The 21,658-nt window shown below is 42.6% G+C and overlaps 1 protein-coding gene across 2 annotated transcripts; it reads right to left on the reverse strand.

The window, feature by feature from the left end:
- Positions 1-6,891: 6,891 nt before the first annotated feature.
- ALKBH1 (alkB, alkylation repair homolog 1 (E. coli)) lies at positions 6,892-21,613 on the reverse strand. Of its 2 annotated transcripts, XM_010583773.1 has the most exons (7): positions 21,475-21,514; positions 19,010-19,071; positions 18,484-18,592; positions 13,791-13,953; positions 10,197-10,287; positions 8,853-9,046; positions 6,892-8,321 (listed from the first exon to the last, which is right to left on the reverse strand). In XM_010583773.1, exons 2-7 carry the CDS (start codon positions 19,040-19,042, stop codon positions 7,898-7,900), a joined length of 1,014 nt encoding a protein of 337 aa, XP_010582075.1. In that variant the 5' UTR covers positions 19,043-19,071; positions 21,475-21,514; the 3' UTR covers positions 6,892-7,897. The 2 variants fall into 2 exon arrangements, with proteins under 2 accessions (XP_010582075.1, XP_010582074.1); XM_010583772.1 differs by lacking the exon at positions 19,010-19,071 and having other exon boundaries at positions 21,475-21,613.
- Between the last annotated feature and the right edge of the window lie 45 nt (positions 21,614-21,658).

Below are 21,658 nucleotides of genomic sequence, written 5' to 3' on the forward strand. Positions count from 1 at the left end.
CTGCCTCACCAGGGTCTTCACCACGGGCTGCAGGGGAATCTTCGCTCCGGCGCCTGGAGCATCTCCTCCCCCTCCTTCTGCACTGACCTTGGTGTCCGCAGGCTTGTTTCTCTTACATGTTCTCACTCTCTCTCCGGTGGCTGTTTTCCGCGTCCCAACTTTTTTTTCCTTCTTAAAAATATGTTATCACAGAGGCGTTACCGCTATCACTGTTTGGCTCGGCCTTGGCCGGCGGCGGGTCCGTCTTAGAGCCAGCTGGTATGGGCTCGCTCTCTCTCGAACACAGGGGAAGCTTCCAGCAGCTTCTTACAGGAGTCACCCCTGTAACCCCCCCCCGCTACCAAAACCTTGCCACATAAAACCAATACAGAAGAATAGAAGACAGGTCTCCTACATGGTGGAAGAAACCCCTTGCTTTAAAAGGACCTGTGGCATGTTTTCAGCTGTGTGGGCTTGAAAAGGGGCTTTTTTGTGCACAGCATTCAGCTGGGTTTAGAATGGCTTCAGATTATTTGCAGTAGTGTGGCTAAAATCTTCCTGACCCCCTGTCATAGACACCTGACAATCAGCACTTTTGCAAAGTCACGTTTCATCATAGTGATGAGAACGAGCCAACAAACTCAAACCAGTCATTACAAGATTGGTGCTGTTCTTTGACAGTCTTTCCAGGTGCTGGCTATATTTGACAAAAAGTCAGACTAACATCTGACATTCATCTTAGAGGAATGCTGTCTGGAAAGCCAAGGGGGAAAATGCCAGTGTATATGAAAGTGTGCTGACTGGAGTGGCAGAAAACTGTACCTAAGCTTGATCTCAGCCAATGGGACAAGGTAAGACTACGTCAGATCAATTCTTTCTGTTCTAGAAAAGATGGGACGTGCTATGCCACAACTGGGAGTGAGAAGGGTGTTAGATCTCGGTGCTTGTCCCATATTCAGTGTATGTTTGTTCCTTTTTCTCTGCAGTGACACTTTTTCCTCATCCTTGGAAGAAACTATTGCCAAACATTTTTTTGTTACCACTACTGCTAAGAATTTCTCAATGCTCCACTCAGGTTTACTTTTGTTCAGCTCCATCCCATGATTCCTAGCTCCACAATCTCAAGATTTGTCTAAGGAGCCATCCCCTTATGAACCAGAAAGTCTTTCCAAAATTTAAATTCTGTCTGAAAACAAAGCTAACTCTGAAGCTTTGGCAACAACCAACACCTCTGCCTGGACTGATTGTTTTTAAGCAAGAACAGTGCTTTGAAAGATGAGTCTCCTTTCCAGGCTGTGTGCTCTCCTTTGGCTCCTCCATCATTTCAAAATCAATAGCTGTCTCTGATTGCCCCCCTCCCCTCCAGACCCTGCTCTTTGCTACCTCATTTTGGTTTTAATTTGCCACAGCAAAATTGCAGTCATTTTTCCCCCATCCTAATTAAGAAACCTGTCCGTTAAGGAGAAAGAAAACAAAAACAAAACCTTCTTATCTAAGCCCTTAGTGCAGAACAGAGACAGAAATGATTGGTGAGATGATCACCTCCAGAAAGCCAAGGCCTTTATTGATTCTTCTGGCCTTCCTCAGTAAATACAGAATGAGTTTTAAATTCACCTGGAAGGAAGCTAAAAGCTAACGTAAAGTGCTGACTTCCCAACGTCAGAGAAGAAAGAGGCAGCATGTCTTCTAGGCTGACTCACTTTTTAATCTATACATAGTTTCAACAAGAATATTTGGAGAATGTTTCATTGTACTGCATAGAATTATTTAGGTTGGAAAAGACTTTTAAGATCATCAAGTCCAACCATAAACATAACACAGCCAAGTCCATCACTAAACCATGTCCCTAAGCTCCATGTCCACATGTAAGTGCAAGTGCCACCTCACCTTCTATTTCAGTTTCCCCACATTTTGTTATAAATTGGCTTTGTTCCTGACCTTCTAGGGGGTAATTGTCCTGACCTACCTTTTGGAAGAAATTTGAGATCATGAAACAGATTAGAAAAGCTGTATTGTGGGCAAGTGGCCTCCTTCAGCCCAGCCAGCAGCACTGAGCACTTGAGTTAGGGCAATAAGCATTGAGTGATGGTGAAGGAGGGTACAGCCTCAGTGCTAAGATGTGTGATTACAGACACAAAAAGGGAAAGGCTACACAGAGAAGCTCAGGGGAGAGTCCACTATGCATCGGGATTTTGTGGAAGAGGACATTCAACAGCACCATAGCAAAAGATCAGAGACAGAATAGTCCCTACTGAGTTGGGAAAAATGAGATGGGAAGTGCCTCCACAAGGTTAAAACTTTCACTGTCCAGAGGAATAAACATCTCCTTTATTCTGCAGAGAGGGAAAGCTACTGCAGGCTTTTCCAGACTTTATCCCCTCCCTCATTCTCCCCTAGTGTAGTGGATACCTTCCATGATGCCTATCTGAATATAAGCCCTAGGTGCGAATAAAAATGAGATCTGTCTCCCTGCTGTACTCCAGACACTTATTTACCATCTTGGAGAGATAAGCATTTAGCTGATGAACCTGTTCAGAGTCTCTGTGCATAGTCAGCTCTTCCTAAGAGGGGTCATACACTTAAAATAGCAGGAACTGGATGGGGATGATGCTCAGTGGACTAAAATTACTCTGATATTCCAGATTGTTCCTCTCTTGACCAGGACCCAAAGAGCAAAAAGCCTCAGAGCATGACCTGCTATAAAAGTCCAGACAAGTCTGAATTAAAAGCATAAGAGTAGGCTTCCGAGCCTGGCTTCCTAAGGGAATAAGGCTTACGTTCTCACGGTTTGTGCATGTGTTAAAACTCTGTGTGTCCTCACACTCCTGTTCAGTAACTCTGAAACCTGTCAGTCTATTTCAATTACATTTGATAGAGGGCATAAATTTCACAGCTTATTAAGTTCCTGCAGGTTTAGTAGGTAGCCAGTTAGAGGTGAGGGACCCTATAACTACCCTGATTCAGGAAAAGGGTGCACCGTGCATGTATTAAACACTGAAGAGATCACATGGGAAAATGACTTAAAAGTGCTCAGCTGGAAGAAAAACTTCAGTGAGAGTTCACAATTTTTCAGGAACATAAATCCATAGGGAACCATGGTAAATTCATTCTGCACTTCACAAAGCTACTGCTTTTGTTTTATTGTGATGTGGATGGGAGGAAAAAAATGATTTAATTTAGGAAACACTGTAAAAAAAGCCCACAGCCTAAGATCCAGTGGATTTAAGTGGATCTGGTGGATCTAGCAGGTTTAGGAACTAGTAGTCCATTTGTTGTTGGCATCCTGTTTGTAACAGAAACCAGCACTAGCAGAGAGAGTGGTGTATCACCTGGAATAGGAAAAGGTGCTGAAGAGGACTAGTGAGGCAAGTCAGAGGCCCAGGGCACATGATCTATGGGGAAACGTTGTGGGTCATGGAGTCCTTTCACATGGCACAGAGGAGACTAACGGGGGAGGGGAGTCTAACTGTAGACTTCAATTATTTGAAGAAGAGTTACAAAGACAGTGGAACCAAACTCTTGGTAGTAACAGATGGTAAGAAAAAGGCAGAGGGAATGGTTACAAGTTGTATTTTGGGAAACTCGGGCAGGACGTAAGGTGACATTTCTTCATAAGGTGGGTAGGGCAGCACTGGCACAGGTTACTGAAAGAAGTGGTAAAGTCTCCATCATGGAAGGTTGGTTTCTAAGTAAGTCTCACGTCTCACATAGATAGCCTGTTGGCAACAGCACTATTCCTAGGGGGAGGTTGGACTAGACACCTTCAGTCACCATTTCTGTGGTCCTTTGACTACGGATATCAGAAGATGATGCAAGGAAACGGCTTGTATGATCTAAGCTGTAACTTGCACAGTGGCAACTTTTGTCTCATCTCAACTTTACCAGAGCATATGTGAACATATTCTTAGTCAGTGTTCATTTCTTTGTATAGAAAAATGGTTTTATTAAGGTATTTGTGATTATCATTTGCTAAATATAAATAGTGGAACTCATTTTGTACTGTGCTAAACTTGTATCAGCCACATCTTGTGCCTCTTGTACCGGATCTATAGCATTATGCTACAGATTGTTTTTAACCAGCTTTGGTTATTAGGATTTACAGAGGCATCAGCAGACTGTGGATGACTGTCACTGGTTTTCTCTCAAAGTCTCTTCTTGCATAGAGATTAGCCAAAAAAAGGCCTTTTATATATGGGTCTTTTGAGGCCTCCAGCAACTTATTTTTCTGGATCATTAATTTCTGCAGTCCATGGACTTCTGTTAACTTTTTGAGGTAATGTGTTCAGACCCAGGCAAGTTTTATGATTTCATCAGAACTGAAGTATGCTTAGAGCACACTGGATTATAGCTCAATTAATTTTGCATCCCAATTAAGTGGAAGACAATCTTGTCACCAACAAGTCTCTTCTCCGTGTTAAATCTATCCTGCTTCAGGTGGGATGCACAGAATGAGAATGATTTACATTAATAGATGAAGACAGATCCAAGCTCATCTACACTCCGTAAGATGCAGCCGGCTTCAACCCAGACCTGTAGCCATGGCAGAAAGATACTGTGCTATCTGGGTACTCCCTACCTACTAGTTTCTTCCCTAGTTACTAGCTTCTCCCTACCTAGTAGCTCGGGAGAGCACATAGCAGAAATAGAGGAGCTTAGGTGCATCTTACTACTATCTGTAGAAATAATCTGATGTGGAACAGTGAGGAAGAAATGTCAACAAGCTCTCGAAGAAAGGAAAATACCTAAGATCAGAATCATTCCGGCAGCAGGCACTGCTCTAGGGACTGCTTTGCCTTTAAGTTACTGCCTGGTTGGCATGCAGAGGGCATGCAGTAAATCTGTCTTGGGCACTAGCCAGCAGTACAGTTTGTAACACTGAACTTCTCTAGCACAGTACTCCCAAGAGGACTGAAAATTCTGAGTTTGTACAGGCAGTTTCCTCTTCTGCTTCCAGTATTCATCCCACTGTGCTTTGATTCCAATTTAACTGGAGATTTTATTTTCCCTTTACTCTTGATTATAAAAAAAATCAGTAATTATTTAAACTGTTGGACAGTTAGCTTTATCTATAGATCACATAATGTACAGAGAACATGTGGTAAACATGCTTTATTTCCAGGTGGCCTTGAATTAAACAGGATTATCTTCCTGTGATCAACTCATTACGTTAATTTTCTTGCAGAATTGGTCCAGATGACCTCTTCTTTTCCCTCCCCTCAGCTGTGCACAGCGGGATATCCTAGAAGACTACTGCCTATGCCATTGATGCAATTTTGTGCTTGTGGCTCTTGGGCAGTACTTCTCCTTTAGAGGAATTAAAAGCTACAGAGATTACCTCAGCATGCACCTATATCAACGCAAGCAAATATCTGTGGTACCTATAGAGACAAAAATTTAATCAGTGCTATAAAAAATCCTGTTGTGTCATCACAAACCTAAACAAATGAGGTGCAGTATCACCACCTGAGAGCTGTGTAGAGTAGGTCAATGGTTCCCAATCATTCTGTCCTAGAAGGGAAATTAGCAGAGCATATCACTTGAGGCAGCCCTATTCCCCACCTTCTTCCCAGGGCTGTAGCTGCCTCTTCAAAATCATGTTCTGGAAGCACAGCTTGCAGAGCCCACAACAGCCCTGTGGTTTGCTCATGTGTACTCCACTCTTCTGTGGTTACAGAACCGATGCTCACTGCAAAGCTGGCAGTTCAGGAAATTCTCCTTTCTTGTAGTTGTTTCTCTTTCTACACAGGTGATTTTTTTTTTCCAGGTCGTTTCCCATATTCCCATTTCTGGGTCATGGACTTTTCATTTTCTAGGAATCTGACAGAGAATTAGATCAGGGCTGTCTCTCACTCACGATGGCATTAGATAACAAGCTTAACTGCAAGTCAGTAACTCAGCAAATTCTCAACTCTGTCACACCTAAGCATAAGGCTTCAGTGCACTGGGTATTTCCCATGCCCAACTGCTATCAGTAGTCTGCAGCACTTCCTACAATTTCAAACTGCAGAGGATAAACGGTATGGTTTCTTGTCCTTGAATAAATGATTGCTTGTCATTTGTTATACACTTGTAGGGAACTGAAGACATGAGAACCATGGACTTAAACCTCAGCCTGTGACATGAAGAAACCAGCTCCAGTTCACAACCATCTAGTTCCATGACTGTCTTCTCTCATCTTCAGTGCTGAGCGAGTTGGCGGATTTTTTGCATCCCTCTCGAATGAAGAACAGTCAGTCTGCCTTCTCACCAACAGGAAAACAAATATTCCTTTCCCCTTCCCCACCTTCAGGTGCCATTAAGGGAGTTTTGCTGTTTTCTGAGACCTACTCAGTCAACTTTCCTTTCTGGTCATGTTGTAACCTCTGTGTAATAGCATTCACTCTCCCAGGCCTCGGCTGCAAATAGACCAGGCCTAGGACACAGAAAGGACACATTTCTGGTATAGAATTCGATAGTAAAACCCACATCTGATTATTTTAGACATTAAATTACTGGAGCTCTTTGCAGTATTGTGTAAGGAATTAATTGCACATACACATACATTCACCTGCTGTGAAATAAGCAGACCAGACACACTTTCCCCATGAGGAAAAGCTGCCACATACAGATTAAATTGGACTTTGATGCTGCAGGCAACACCTCTCTGAAACTGCCCAACAAACCCTGAACTGCCCATAAGTAAAGTAGCCCTGCAGACATAAGCAGGGCTCCTGCACCTGAGCTGGCAGAGGCAGTAGATCCAAAAGAAGCCTGGAGGGAACAGCACAAGGGATGTGGCAGCATTAACAATACACTGAAATAACTAACAGGGAGAAAAAGAAAAGAAAAAACCCAGCCCCAAACTGATAGAGATCTTTAATTTAAAAACCAAATAAGTTCATTCATTGGGAAAGTGCAACAAAATACCCCAGGGATAGTGCATTCCACTCCAACAATTAAAATTGCATTAAAAAGCAGATAGGAAGAGAACTGGCACAAAAGCTAGTGCTTTTCTTTGTTTCAATGTATTTATCTTTGGGTGACACAGATAGCCACTGATTAATTTTTTAGGTACTTAATTTACAACTTCACTGCTTTTACTTGCAAGTCATTCTGTTTCTTAAAGATGCTAGCTTGGGACTGGAGGACCATAATCTGCAGGCACTTAAGAGGGGGCAGTTTTGAAAGAATGGGGATGTAAGGCTCAGACACATACTTACTGTTGGGAGGAGACCCAGCTGGGAGCTACTAGGTATTCTAAGGAGATACTGCTCCCAATTGTTTCTGTCTAAAATCTGAGTTATGCAAAAAAAGTCCAGTTCCACTCATAAGAGCAGTTTCTCCTGCAGCTCAGCGGGTGCAAGCAGGCAAAAGGAGAGCACAGGACTACAGCAAGCTTACACCAGGGGTTGCAAGGGAGCTGCTAGTTTCTGATCACTGAACCAGTTTTTGCAGTAGACGTAATTCTCTTGAAAATGCTGCAGGTAGGTCTCACACCCTTACCAGCCTATTGTCATTCATACTTATTACTGCACTTCAGCTGAACTTTACAAGCCGGATAGGATTCTTTAACACATAGCAATTATGTATCTTTTGCTAGCACTTTTCTGTCCAATGATTTCAGAATACTTCATGAGCACACTGAACCAAGCTTAAAATTCTCTGACATACAGGTATTTTAAATGGAACAGAGTACAGTAAATGTCTGCAACAAAACAGCAATAGAGTTCATCTCCTGAGTCCCAGTCCTGAACTTACCATTATTTTCCTTTTAAATTCTTTTTCTCCCCCACCTGTTTTTTACAGCAAGAAGGACTACATTTATTCTGCAGAAGTTTATTAATCCCAACACAAACAAGTGACTTCGAGTATGATTACATTAGTTTCCAATTCCAATGGAGGTTGCCTGTCCGGTCAATGTCAGCATGATCTCCTGGTCTCAGCTCTCTGTATTTAGTTTAAGTCTCTTGGCTCTGCTGTTCTCCTGATGCTGACTGTCTTCAGAGGGTGCTCGGCCCTTTCCATCTGTCCCAGATTCCTCTGGAAATTTCTGACCCTCAGCCAACACCTGCCGAATAGTCATATTAATGCGGGAAGACTGCAAGTACTTGGCACAGACCTGCCAATCCTCATCAGAGCTGTGCTCAATGACTGAGCCAACAGGAAGGTCTGAAGAAAGTGCTTGGTCCAGGCACGAAGGCAAAGCTGTCCCTTCGGGGTTCGGGAGGACCCGGGGGACTGCATGGTACAGCAGACGGCTGAAGCCAGACATCACCATGATATCTCCACTGTGCATGAACATTGCTGTTGGAGCCTCCTCCCGCTTCAGGCCCCCAAGCAAAAATATCGAGGATTGCCCAAAACTAGAGATGGTATGAGAATGGAGAGAGAAGATAAGACAAATTCAGGTAGAGAACAATTATATGTACAGTAAGAAAATACAGCAGCTAAATCCTTTTATTAAAAAAAAAAAATCCCAAAGAAGAAAACCAGATGGACTCCTAGTAACAACTTTACAATGAGAACATGGAAAACAGACCAAGAGGCCTGGTTCAAGGTAGGCATAGTGTGAGCAGTTGCCCCGCCAGGTTTCAAGCTCTGCTGAGGTATTTCATCTTTGCCTGCTAGTACCCAACTGCCACCCTGCTGCTTTAGAACAGAAGGGTGCTCTGTGCAAAGAGCTCTTACACTCCAGGCTCCACATGCTATTCAAGCAGTCTTCAAACAAAAACCTATGCCCTTGAGCGACAGCTTCCTACTGTTCAAATCTTCAGAGAGTGAAGATTATATACCCAATTAGCAAACTACATCATACCAACTTCCTATAACCAGATGCAACCATAGAAAAAAGCCACCAATCCTTCCACAACACTTGAGTGCTTTTCTTGACTCACCTGAATGATAAAAGGGGCCAAGAATGGTCTAGTTCAGACTCATCCACATGAATTCCCAGTGAAGAGTCAAAATGATAGTAGTTCAAGATCCCTGCTTGGGCTTGGAAACCCCGGAACCCGCAGGCTGCAGCCACTTGTTCTGACAGGAATGCAAGGTCTGAGGGGAAAGGAGTGTGGTGATTTGCTGAGTACTTCTGGAGGAAGAAGAGCAGGGAAAAAAAAAAAAACAAACCAAACCACACCCAGAACATCAGAGTAGCAAATACAACTGGAAACAAACATTCAATGAGAACTTAGACATTTGGCTGATAGTCATGGAGAAGGACATAATATTTGCCTGGAAAATGACTACAACATAGGCACAACCACAGCAAGTTTACCTCTTGTCATTTAATTCTGGGCCTATGTTGAGACTGCCAGGACTCAATTAATCATGGAGTTATTCATTATATCTGGATGCCAAACCTGAAGTCACTAAGACTAATACCTAAGGCTAGTACCAACATCCTGAGGATCTACTTGGTCACTATCTATAACTGCCAATGGAAACACAGTTCTGTATCTCATCAACAGAGCTCTGAAACAAGCATCTTTGTTCCTTCTCTGAAGGATAGGACAAACAGGAATCAATTGCAAACCTATTTTTTTCTCTCCCATGAGTGATTCTGAGAGGACTGGAAGGGAATAACCGAGTTCTTATTAAGGGCATCCAATAATAGGCTGACCTGGTAAATATAAGGCTGCAATCAGATTTGGTTAAGTATCTGCAATATACTGATAACACTGCATATTCACTCTGCCATCCTTTCTCAGCCTCCATCTGACTCGGTCTTAGGAAAAAGTTTATTTTGGTCAGGAGCCCCAAAATAGCTGTTGGTTGGTGAGACTGTACTATACTGGTTCAGACTCTTAAGTTCAAAGTCACATCAGCAGCAGTCTCCTCCTGCTCTCGCTCACTCTTCCAAAGAGGAGTAGTTTCTCAGAAGTAGCTGTCTTCAAGCACTCAAGGTCATTCTCACCTTAAGCAGTTAATGATGCTTTTGTGACTATCCCTTTTGGTGGGGTAACTGCTGACTTAACCTAAAATAGAGTCACAGGTCTAGAGCTGAGTATATGCTACCATGCTACCTTTCAAAGGAAGGATTGCAGCAATGGACTTGTGCTGTTAAATCCTTCACAGTAAACTAATACAGATTAAAATGTTCTTACAAGCATGGTTTGTTCCAGCCTTTCCTCAAGGCTGTCTTGTAGGATCACAAGCGTTTTATTCCATGATACCCTCCTCTGTCTGCCATTCAGAGTGCTTACAGCTAAGAAAAATGAAGAAGAATTTTATTTCAATACCTTGGTATCCCAATTATAATGGTAACCAAGGGTCACCCAGCGCAGCTTCTCCAGTAAGCTTCTGGGCTCCCGTTTACTGGAACCTTTCCTTCTGCAAAGACAAAGTGGAAAGAAATAGGATATGTGTTAATTTCTGAGGGGTTTTCTGGTAGTGCAGCATCCAGTAATGAGATTCACTCATCTATATGACAGCCTACTAAAACCATCAATGCTAAACTTTTATTTTCAGTGCCATTATTTTTTTTCCTCCAAAGACCTTGGAAATTCAGTTCATGCAATTTATGCAAGCTACAGGGCCTACTGCCAACTGCCATCAGTTTGAAAACTTGTATTTTCAACTTAGTACATAATGGGTTATCAGATGGAGACAACACAATGAACTGGTGCGGATTTAGAATCAGACTTAAGTATGTACTATTTGAGCACCTGAAAGTGAAAGAACAGAATCTGTAAAGATCTAAAAGCTGCAAACACAAGGGAAAAATATTCTAGGCACTTAATGGAAAATGACAAGAAGGGAAACTGCTTCACCTGACAGTAAAGCATATCAAGCTGCATAATACTGCAAAGGACCATTAGTTCTACCACTTGGTACTTTTACAAGAAGTCCTTAGGATGGACTGACTCAATGTTCAGTAAGCAAGACTGCTCTAGCTATGACCATACAATTCTTGTAATGTCAAGAAGTCTAGACGGCAGGTATCCCCTATCCAGACTGCTATGCAGAACAAAAAACTGTTCTTCTCAAGTGACAGCCCTAATGCAGAGGGGCTCAGTAGTCTGAAGCCACATGCCAATTTACCATTCTTACTTGAAGGTGGTGAAGGCAGGAAAAGACCTCAGGGATAGGCTTTTACTATGGCCTACAGAAAAGTCCTTAAAATGTTACAAAAAAATATTACTATAGTAAATAAGATAGAAACATGCTAGTGACAAATGCAAAAAGGAAGGTACACATCTATCTTCTGGTCCACTTATTCCAGGAATTTCAGCTTCTTTTCTCAAGCTAAGTCATGTGTTATGGTAAAGAAAGAAAAGGGAAATGTACTCAGAACGTCATGATAAACAGTAGCACCAGATGGTTGGCTTTCATTTATAGCCTCATTAGTGCAGTAAGACATACTCTCCTACAAAACAGGATTCATATTTGTGCTGCCATGGTCAAGTCTCAGCCAAGCATCTGCATTTAATGTGCATTTCTACCTGGATACACAGCTTGTTTCTGCCCTTCACCTATACCACACTGATAGTTCCTAAGCTAAACCAGGAACAGGAGTAAAAGGCCAGTTTCTTTACCTTTAGTAATTTTTCACAGCTCACTGATTATTGAAAGAAAGTCATCTCTCCAGTTTCCATCTTTGTTATAGGGTAATAGCAACTGCAATTACCATAATGCAGCAACACATTAACTGTCAAATACATGCTGCTTGGAACAATTTATGGAGCCTACAAGCAGGTAACACAGCATTTAGAAAAGGGAGAGCCCACAATTTGTTCCTCTCCATCTTTCAATCAACAAACTTCATGTTCATAATTAAATATTTTTAGCATATGCCTTTTGAAAGTGCACTTCTTTCGCTACAGTGCTAGAGTGTTTGCACAAAAGCAGGAACCCTAATGTGCTCAGTAGGTCCTTATTCCCAGAACTTATTATTTTGCATGTGATTTCACGTGTGATTGCTAAGGAGAGGAAAGCCTGAGTGTTACGTATCTGGAAACAAAGAGTTCCTAGAGTTGTAGCAGCAGATGCTCCTACAAGAAAGCACAGAGAAATTCTGGTATAACTATGTTAGAAAGAGAACAAGACTGAACAGCAGGGGGACTTCGGTCTGAAGCTCCTTTTTGTCTTTATTCACTGGTAAATGATTGCATCTATAAAATTCCCCCAGCCTTTTCCTTATACACAGGGATATATATATCCCTTCTCTACCCACTTTCATACTTTTAATTGTCCCCAACACTAAAGAAAATACCCCAACTCCACTTTGTGAAGAGAGCATAGCATACGTTTCTAGGAACTGTACGGACTCTCCCTGCCTCATAATTCCTGCATCCTGAAAAAAGCAGATAAGCCATGACCCAAGCACATTTATGCATCTTCCTGATGGCTTTAAAAAGCACTGAAGTTGTGTCCAATCTTGGAAGCAGACCTCTTTTTAGTTAAGCACTCTGTTTCTCCCCTCCCTGAAAGGCTTTCACTTGGCTAGCTTGATCTGCTGTCCCCTAAGTAAAAGCACAAATACAGCAGTTTGCTCACTTCAAGACTCAGGCAAGTGCTTAATAAAACTGCCAGTGTTTCTGCCAGCCATCACTCTTCCAAACACTGTTTTCAACTGAACTGGATTCAGCTGCAAATTAACCTCTGTTCTGATCATTCTCTGTGCATGCAGGAGGTGCTGCTGGGAAAGGCCTGTCAAGCTGCAACAGTACCCCACTTTTGTCAGCTGTAGGGCACAATGCACAATACTTTCAAAGAACAATTTTTCATCCTTGATTGAACACAATAAAAGGTGTCTGAATTTCTGTAACTAATTCAGACTGAGCCTGGAACACACAAGTGGGGGTATAACTTCTCTCCTAGGTGCCAATATTTAGAAGTCCAAATCTTGCTTTTGCCATTCTGTATCTTGTAGACATTAAGAGTACTTTTGAAGAAAAATCTCAGCATGTCTCATTTTACTAAGAGACTGAGGTGGAAGATGAGAGTTGTAGGTAACTCTGGTCACTCCATCACGTGAAACAATCATTATGAAAAATAAGCAGTGAAATCAACAAGGTAATGATAAATACACAGTCTTTTACTTATTTGGGTAATGTAAACAGCATCTATCTTGTATGTATTTTTACAGGTGACTCTAATTAAAAAAAAAAAGATCTTTAAAACTTTCTACTTGACTTCAAAACTTGGACAAATTCTCCATTAACTTCCAAATCAGGTAGAAGGCGGCAGCTGCGTCAGCCACAGAACCTTTCAGAGTCAACAGGATTGCCATTTAAATGGTACGTTTAATCACCAGCTCAGAGCGAATGAAGAAAAAAAAACAAACAAAACCCAAAACCAAACCACCCCAGACCAAAACAAAGAAATACTTTGGAAAATAAAACCACAGACACTAGCTGACTTGAGAAGTTCAAAAAGGTGCAGATAGCAGCCTTTCAATTACAGTATTCTAGGTCCAACAGCTGACTGGGAAGAAGAGCTAGCATGAGTGGTGTGTTTGGAAAGGATCCCTTTTGCTTCAGGAAAACCGAGGCCTAGAGGGACCTCATGGTTCCTCTTGTAGCTGAGCTTAGCAAACTTCCAAGCACCATCATATCAGCCAGGGTCACTCTTTTACATTTGACTGATGGTTTTGAAATAATTTGTTGCTAGAAAATCCCATTGTGAGTGTGAAAGCTGAGAATTAACAAGGATGCACATGAAGCCATGAAAAATCCATCTTTAACTTGGCATGTCTGACACCATCTGTATACTGCCAGCACGTACACAATCTTTTTCAGCTTCCCTGCCCTGCTCATTTTTCTTAGACCTTCTCTGAGCCAAGACCTTCTGGGTCCGTTAGTGTTGACCACCAAAGGTTACTGTGGACTTACCTCAGCTGCTCCTTGCTCTGTCCCCACAGGTCAATGGTCTTCTCAGGAGCCATGTGCAGGTCCAGGTTGCAGACATTGGGTTTCTGGGGGTATAGCTTGAGACACTGTTTCACCCAGTGACGCTGGCAGCCCGGAAGGAAAGGGTTTGGTATGAAAATAAACCCTGACCACAGAGAAAAAGGGAGAGGGTGGGGAGAAAGTATGATTAGGCATTTCCCTGTTTTTTTCCTAAAACTAGAGCAAAGGACAGGGGTCAGAGTTACTGAAAAAAACACCTTAGACATACAACCACTGACTTTACATGTAAGCTGATGAAATCTATTAACAGGTCTGAATAGTTAAGTTAAAGCCTATTGGTTTTTTCAGTACAAACAAATGGTGGCCATAAGGTAGAAAGAAGGCAGGGAGGGCAGCCAATGCTGGTTCAAGTAAAAAAAATGACAAAAAAGGACATATCAATGTAAAGTATATTGATTATGGGTAGATAAAGAAGTAAAAACTTGGAAAGCCAATTGCTTTGGAGTAAATTTGATTTTGAAATGATTCAGCAAGATTTTGCTCTTGAACCCTGCGAAGCTGAAGTAATTCTGGCCTATTTTTTCTAGACTTCAAACTAACCTTGTTGCTGCCTCTGAACTCATGCTGTTTTCTTATTGCTACTTCAGTGTCATGAACTGCCGAGAGCAGTCCATGGGCTGAGCAAGTCTCTAGTAATGTAAACTGCCCTCTCCTTTGCTTCATGCTTATTTCCAGGTAAGTCTGGTTGTATCCATCTTTGTATTTTGGTACCGTAGGATGAAAGTCAAATTATATCCCAAACTGCTTGTTGCTGACTGCAAATACTTTGCAGTCATTGTTAATTAACAAAACAAAATAAACATGTAGATAGACTGCACATTCATTTAGCCAGGCACCTCAGGCAGAGTTCAAGCAGCAGCCCAAATAAGAGAGTTAGCAGAGATTAAATGAATTGATTTGGTCTATATCTTAACAGACAAGAGTCCTTGACATAAGATCTGCCATCAGCATGAGTGCTAACAGGATTCTTCACTGGAACTTTCTCCTCAGCACCCCAGGGGTGTTTCCTTCCAGGCCAGGGTCGACAGTATTGATGAATGAGTGTCTGATGGGAAGATGCTATTAATCTGTATTGTACCTACCCTGAGAATCAAGGCACTCTCTCAAAGACTATCAATTCAGTAAGACTCGCCAACACAAAATTCACATACAAAGAGAGATAAGGGTATAGGAGGAACAAAGGAAAAGGAGGTTTCAAGGTTTTGCCCTACTGTGTCTTTTTTAACTTCTCAGTCATATCAAGTTAAACAGAGACAAAAATAGATGAAAAAGGAAGAAGCAAGGCTAGGAGTCTCAGTAGGATACAAACTTGCCTTGTAGCCTTATGAAAGTGTAATAAAAGCACAGAAAAAGCTTCCTGCCAGCATACCTCACAGACCTCACAAGATTAAATTAACTGGTTAGAAAAAGAGCCTTCAGTGTATTAATAATATACTGTCATTCATTTCACTCCGTTCCCTGCACCTTCAGACTATGGCAGCCTTCTGACAGGTCTGGTTACAAGAAGTTTCTTTGCCAGAAGCATTAAATTTACTTTCTCTTGGCCTCTGCATAGAACAGACTAATAATATTGCCCTTCCCGTCTACAGCTTTTGATGTGGGGTTTTCAAAGCACTTCACTACATTCACGAAATTATACTTTACTATGTATGTATTATCTCAGGTATTAACGAATGAATTGAAGCCTGGAGGGCTAGTTACACACAGAGATGAGAACAAGAATCCAAATTTTATGACTCTTGTATCAGAAGCTTAGAACATGCTCATGTCTCTCCAAACCCTTCACTGCTTACTCCTAAGAAACCAGATTAGTCTAGATTTACAAAAGCAAGAACAACTAAAAAGTGGGTTACTGCTATGCTTCTGATGCCAAGAAAGGCAGAAAACCCTGAATTTCAAACAGTTGCAGAGTTTTACTATAAAATTCTACACTAACGTTCAAGACTAATAGTTCCTGGGAGGGCTAATAGCACTAGAAATCAGTGACTTACCACACATAGGAGGGAGAAGAGTAAGCAATATATTTCTGTAGCAATCTTTCTGAGCTGACTAAAGAACACCACAGACAAGCTTTGACAGCAACACAATGGAACCTCTTGACCTTGAAAGAGTTGGTCTAAGTAGAATGGCCAAAAGACAAATTCTTCGGGGATCTGTATACTAAAAGAATCTGCCTTGAGGAAGCAGATGCAGTTCTCTTACTGCAGCATAATCTTGCAGCACACTAGGAATTAATTTACACCTAGTGAAAGTGGTCTCCAGCCTCAGTCAAAGGAAGGGTAAGACACACAGATGTCTAGCAACAAAACAACCCCTCATAAAACCAGTTTGTGTCAGTTACAGAGACCCAAAGACAGCATCACCCACATCTCACAGAACTCAGGACACAGCAACAGAAATTCACCCAGCTTCCTTAGTCTTATATTTCATTGCTCACTGTGGGGACAAAACCAAATAACTTCCCTTCCATATGCCCATAAACAAACCAAAGAAATTCTAACTTATTTTAGAGGGCTACTGGGGCAGTTGGTTAAATATATTATAGTGCTTTAGGATGTCCAGATAAAGGTAGCTGAAAAAGGATAATATATTATTCTTGTCCACACATGACTTGATTCTAAACAGGACTGAGAATTTGTCAATGTATTTGCATTTCATTTTAGTGAAACGTTTTCTTTGTCAAAGCAGAAGAAAAAATGCAGTTAAGTAGAACACTTGTGATCCACCCCCCATGTAATTGCTAGGAAAGATGTTTAGACAGACATAAAACGACAAGCGAGACCAAGCAAGGGCAGCTATAATATGACAAGTAAGTGGAACAAAAAAATTTAGAGGCAAGAAGAAGTGGAAGCCTTTCTCCTGAAGTTATTCAACTCCCTGTGTATTAACTATGCCAGATGGCTAGTGTGGCTGCCTCAGTTTCAGAATCAGTAGGCTGGCTTCATAGCAACCCACACAGACACTGACTGCAGTCCCCATGAACCAAAAGAAACATGAGAAAAAACAAAAATCAAACAAACAAAAATCCCTGAAATATGTAGGATCTGGGGAACTACAAACTCATCAGCCTTACCAAAACCCCTGGTAAGATTATGGAGCAAATTTTCATGACAGGCATTTCCAGACACAAAGTGGTTGGGAACAGTGGGCATGGATTTACCGAAGGCAAATTTTGTCTAACCAGCCTTACTGCCTGCTACAGTGAGATAACCAGACAAGTGGAGAGCAGGGGGTGCTGTTTACCTCGGCTTTTGCACAGTTTTCCAATCAGTCTCCGGCAGCATCATTGGAGCCAAACTGGGGGCTCACGGATTTTATGGGTAAACTAAAAGGTTGAGCAAAAGCTGGCTGGGCCACCAGGCTTAAAGAATAGTGATTTGATGGTTCTAAGTCTAACCAGTGGCTGTTATGAGCTGTGTTCCTCAGGTTGATGTTGGGGCCAAGACTGATAACTACATCTACATCAACAACCTGGATGATGGGACATTCATCCTCGTCACATTTACAGATAACACTAAATTGGGGCAGCAGTGGATATGCTGGAGGCTACTGCTGCCACTGAAAGGGACCTTGACAAACCAAAGGAATGGGCCAACAAGAACCTCAGAAGTTCAACAGTGATAATCCTGCACCTAGGGCAGAATAACCCCATGCAACAGTACGGCCTGAGGACCAGGGAGCAACTCTAAGTCAAAGGACATGGGGGTCCTGGAGGACAAATTGAGCATGAGTCAGTAGTGCTCCCTTGCGGCAATAAAGGCTGATTACACATTGGCCTATATTAGTAAGAGCTACCTAAAGGGGCATACAGAGAACGTGGAGCCAGATTCTTCTCAGAGGTGCACAGCAAGATTATGAGAGGCAACAGTCACAAATTACAGAAAGGCAAATTTTGATTAGACATAAGGTGAAAAAAGATCACAACAAGTGGCCCAGATGTACAGATGCCCAGAGAGGGTGTGTAATCTCTATCCCTGGAGATTTCCAAAACTCACCCATACAAAGCTCTGAGTGACCTGATCTAACTTTCAACTTGACCCTGCTTTAAGCAGGGAGTTCGACTAGACCTCTGGAGGTCCCTTCCAACCTAACATATTTCTGTGAATCTACCAGGTGACCTGCAAACCTAAGACACATTTCAGTTTTTGAAATAACCTGCCTAATGAAATTACTCTGTACCGTGAATAGGACAAGAGGTTCTTATTCACTTACTGTGCTCAGTGTTCTACACCAGGAAGTAGATACCACACTTCAGCCCCAAAATGACTGTATTTCAGTCACTTATCTAATTTTCATGATACATATTAAGGAAAAATAGATGCTACAGAAATATAATATCTCTATGAAAGGCAACAGGAATCAATTCTCACAAGGGATGGACTGGTTGATCAGTGACTTTGAAACAACTGGCCCTTCTGTTCTCACCTTCATATATACTGTCACATCCCACCTTTTAGCTGACTCATTTGTCCTCCTGCAGTTAAAATAACATTAACTTACACTTAGGCAAACCAAAATAGCTTTTTCAGGCAGGGCGAGGAGGGTAAGATAGAAGATGCCTGAATCCAAAGCAACAAGGTTGTGTTTCATTTTTCTTGAAATCAGAAGTACCTACCTGGATACCCATTGAGGCCATAGGCTTTCCACTGGCTAAGTGGCTGTAAGCCTGCTCTGTAGGCATCTTGATCACTGACTGAAGAAATACTGAGCTGTGATCTGAACACCTGGCAAAAGAAAACAGATCTGGTTAAAAGAAAAAAAAAAAAAAGGAAGAAATATAAAACTCATCCAAAAATAGCACCTATAAGAGAGTGCTACCATATTCCAAGGTAAGTCTTGTGAAAATGCCAGCTGTACCACAGAACTATTGTCTAAGCAACTGTGAGCAGAACAAGGCATGCTGCTAACAGAGCTACTAAGTACTTAACACAAGAATCAAAAGGTACCTACGGTTTTTACAATACTTAGGGATAAGGAGAGGTGCCCTCCATTCATGAAAAAACCCAAACATTTTATACCAATGAGAAAAAAAATCGGCACTATTTGTCCATTTCCACAGTACAGCCTCATCATTATAAAACATTCTGGTAATTATCAATCTCCATTAGAGAGCAATATTTAGTACCCCCAACACTTTATACCTTCAAATAATGTTCCAAATACAAGTTGCTCATGATCCCAGAGGGTAGATGACTATTCTCATCTGTAATGTACAGAAGGAGAAGTAGTACAGTGATGAAATGACCACAGTTGTCCGATGTGAAGGACTGCAGAAACTCCATAAATTCTGAATACCACATTGCCACTTCTGTTTCCAATAGCAGGGCCAACAGCTCAAGGCTTAGCAAGATATGTTTTCTTGAAGTACTCTCTCAGGTTGCAATAACACACATATTTAAGCTGCAATAAGCCGACACTCGCTGAAAAAACCCAAACTCATCCACTGTGTTCCCACTCCCTTCTTCCCTTAGGGCTGCGAACTGTTTTAGGGAGGGCAGGGTTGAGGCAGGTTGTTTTTTTTCTGGCTTAGTTCCCTAGTCCAGCTCTCCATGTGACTGTGCAAAAGTACAGGCTCGTGTAAGGAAAGAGCTGGCCAAGCATAGTGAGAATAAGCAGGCAGAGACAGGCAAGACTTCGTTTATGACAATTTAAAGTGTATATGAAATTAAGGCCTTTGCACGCAGACTCTGCAGCAGTGAATGTATAAATCAGTCTCTTTGCAGGCTGACAGCTCCATTTAACATCTTCTGAGCAACGGGTCTAAATTATGTATGTAGAATTTGTAAGAAAACTCTGAACTACTGCTGGGCAGCAGCTTCTGGCAACACACTCAGTTTTACCAATTTTTCAGCTCTCTGCAAAAAGCAGCTTTGTGACTGCCAGCCTTGAAGAGCTTAGCTCAGAGTCCAGTCTGCAGAACATCCCCAGAAAGGCTATTCCTTTGACTAAGACTCTACCACCTCTCTGCCTTCTCAAACTGCTTACACACCAGCTGCTGCCAGGGCTTCTGGAGAACAGAAGCTGTTTCTATGCTGAAGAATTACATGTGCTGAATCAGTTAAATAAGCCTGGTAGCAGGGCAGCTGGGGTATGTCACACTTCACTGGAGAACTCAATCATTTGAAGCAGTTTTCTGAAAGAAAAGGAACAATAGTGTCTGGGCTAATCTGCCTGGCCTGTAGCTCTTCTTAATGAAAAAAGCCAGATGTTTTTAACCTGGGGGAAAGAGAAATAAAAGATGGTTTCACTAGTAAGCTATCAACTGATCCTAGAAGGTAACAGGCACAAAAAGAATGATATGGAGAGGGGACAGATGCTTGTGATGCTTTCAAGTACTTTGAATTTCCCAGAAGGGCTGTAATGCTGGAATCCTTTATTTGATAAAGGATTACTGCAAGCTCAAGAAAGGCTGAAATGTTAACAACTCCCTTGTTTAATGCTAATGCCCTGAACAATTTCATATGGGTCAAGTTTTGTGTCCCATTAACAATATCAAAATTATAGTCTGAAAAGATTAAAAAAATATATATTCTAATGCAACAGTAAAAAGAAAAGGCTAAGCATTTGAATTAAGAAAAACTAGGCAAAGTTTCATTTTAACTATATTCCCTACTCCCTTTTTTCATATAAGCTCATACATAGAAAATCCCTGGTTAACAATTCTTCAGCAAATACCCATTACCCTTTTGTGAGGTGATAAAACACAAGATGACTTTAAAGGATCACTCCTTCATCACTCAACACACGGTAAACTATTAACCATGATGGCCACTACTTTCAGCTGTGCTCCTGACTACAGGCTCCTAATCCACTGCAACTGTTGGGCTTGCCCTGATGGCTAAGCCAAATGTTTATTTATTATACAAGAGTAAAAAAGGAGAAGAAACTTTATCATGGGGAAGACAGCAAGAATCCTGGGCACACACTGCATAGCAGGGGGAAGCTGATCCCAGTTCCCTCTACAGCTCACTCAGGTATTTCAGAGCTAAGGACCAGCAGGCCCAGGAAATAGTGCCAGCTCCAATACTGAAACTTGCTTTTTTCCATCCACACGTTCCTTTACTTCCCTTAAGTAATGCGTGGTTCTATTAGAGGCTTTGGAGATCCCTTACTGCAGCGTAGAAAGCTAATTAAACATTATGGTAATAAATAAACGTAAGCAAAAGTGGTAAATCTGTGAACAAGCGGCACGCTGGCCAGGGACAGCGGGGACGGCAGCTCGTGCCCTCGGGCAGGGCCCCGTGACCCCGCGGGCAGCCGGCCCAAGGGGACCTTGGGCGAGCCTGCCTCTGGGTCCCGCGGGCAGAGGGGCCCTGGACCCTCACAGCTGCACGCCCTTCCTCCGCTGCTCGTCTCTAGTCACGCAACTAGCTTTTACACGCTATAGCGGCCCCTAAGAGGCTCAGCGCTGGACGGCAGCGTCTTCTAGCTAGTAACGGGGCGGCACTGGAGACTTGGCGTCGAGCACGGCGGGAAGCAGCAGGTGGAGAGCACAGGCTGCAGCAAGACCGCCACGGCACCGCGCTGAAACACCGCGACAGCCCTCAGAGAGCGGGACGAGCTCGAAGCGCGCCGCGGGGCGAGGGCAGGGGGACCCCGGCGTTACCTGGCCCCCCGGTACGGAGAAGTCCACCACACCCCGCAGGTCCGACGCGTCACGCTGCCGGTAGAAGCGAAAAAGCCGGCGGAAGGCGTCCTCCCCGCCCTCCCGGGTCAGGGCCGCGGCCGCCGCCATTTTGGCCAGGCCGCGGAGGGCGGCGGGCGGCGCTGCGCACTGCCGGGGCGGGGCC

This window comes from Haliaeetus leucocephalus, unplaced genomic scaffold, assembly GCF_000737465.1.
Source record: "Haliaeetus leucocephalus isolate CR32 unplaced genomic scaffold, Haliaeetus_leucocephalus-4.0 Scaffold932, whole genome shotgun sequence".
NCBI lineage: Eukaryota > Metazoa > Chordata > Aves > Accipitriformes > Accipitridae > Haliaeetus > Haliaeetus leucocephalus.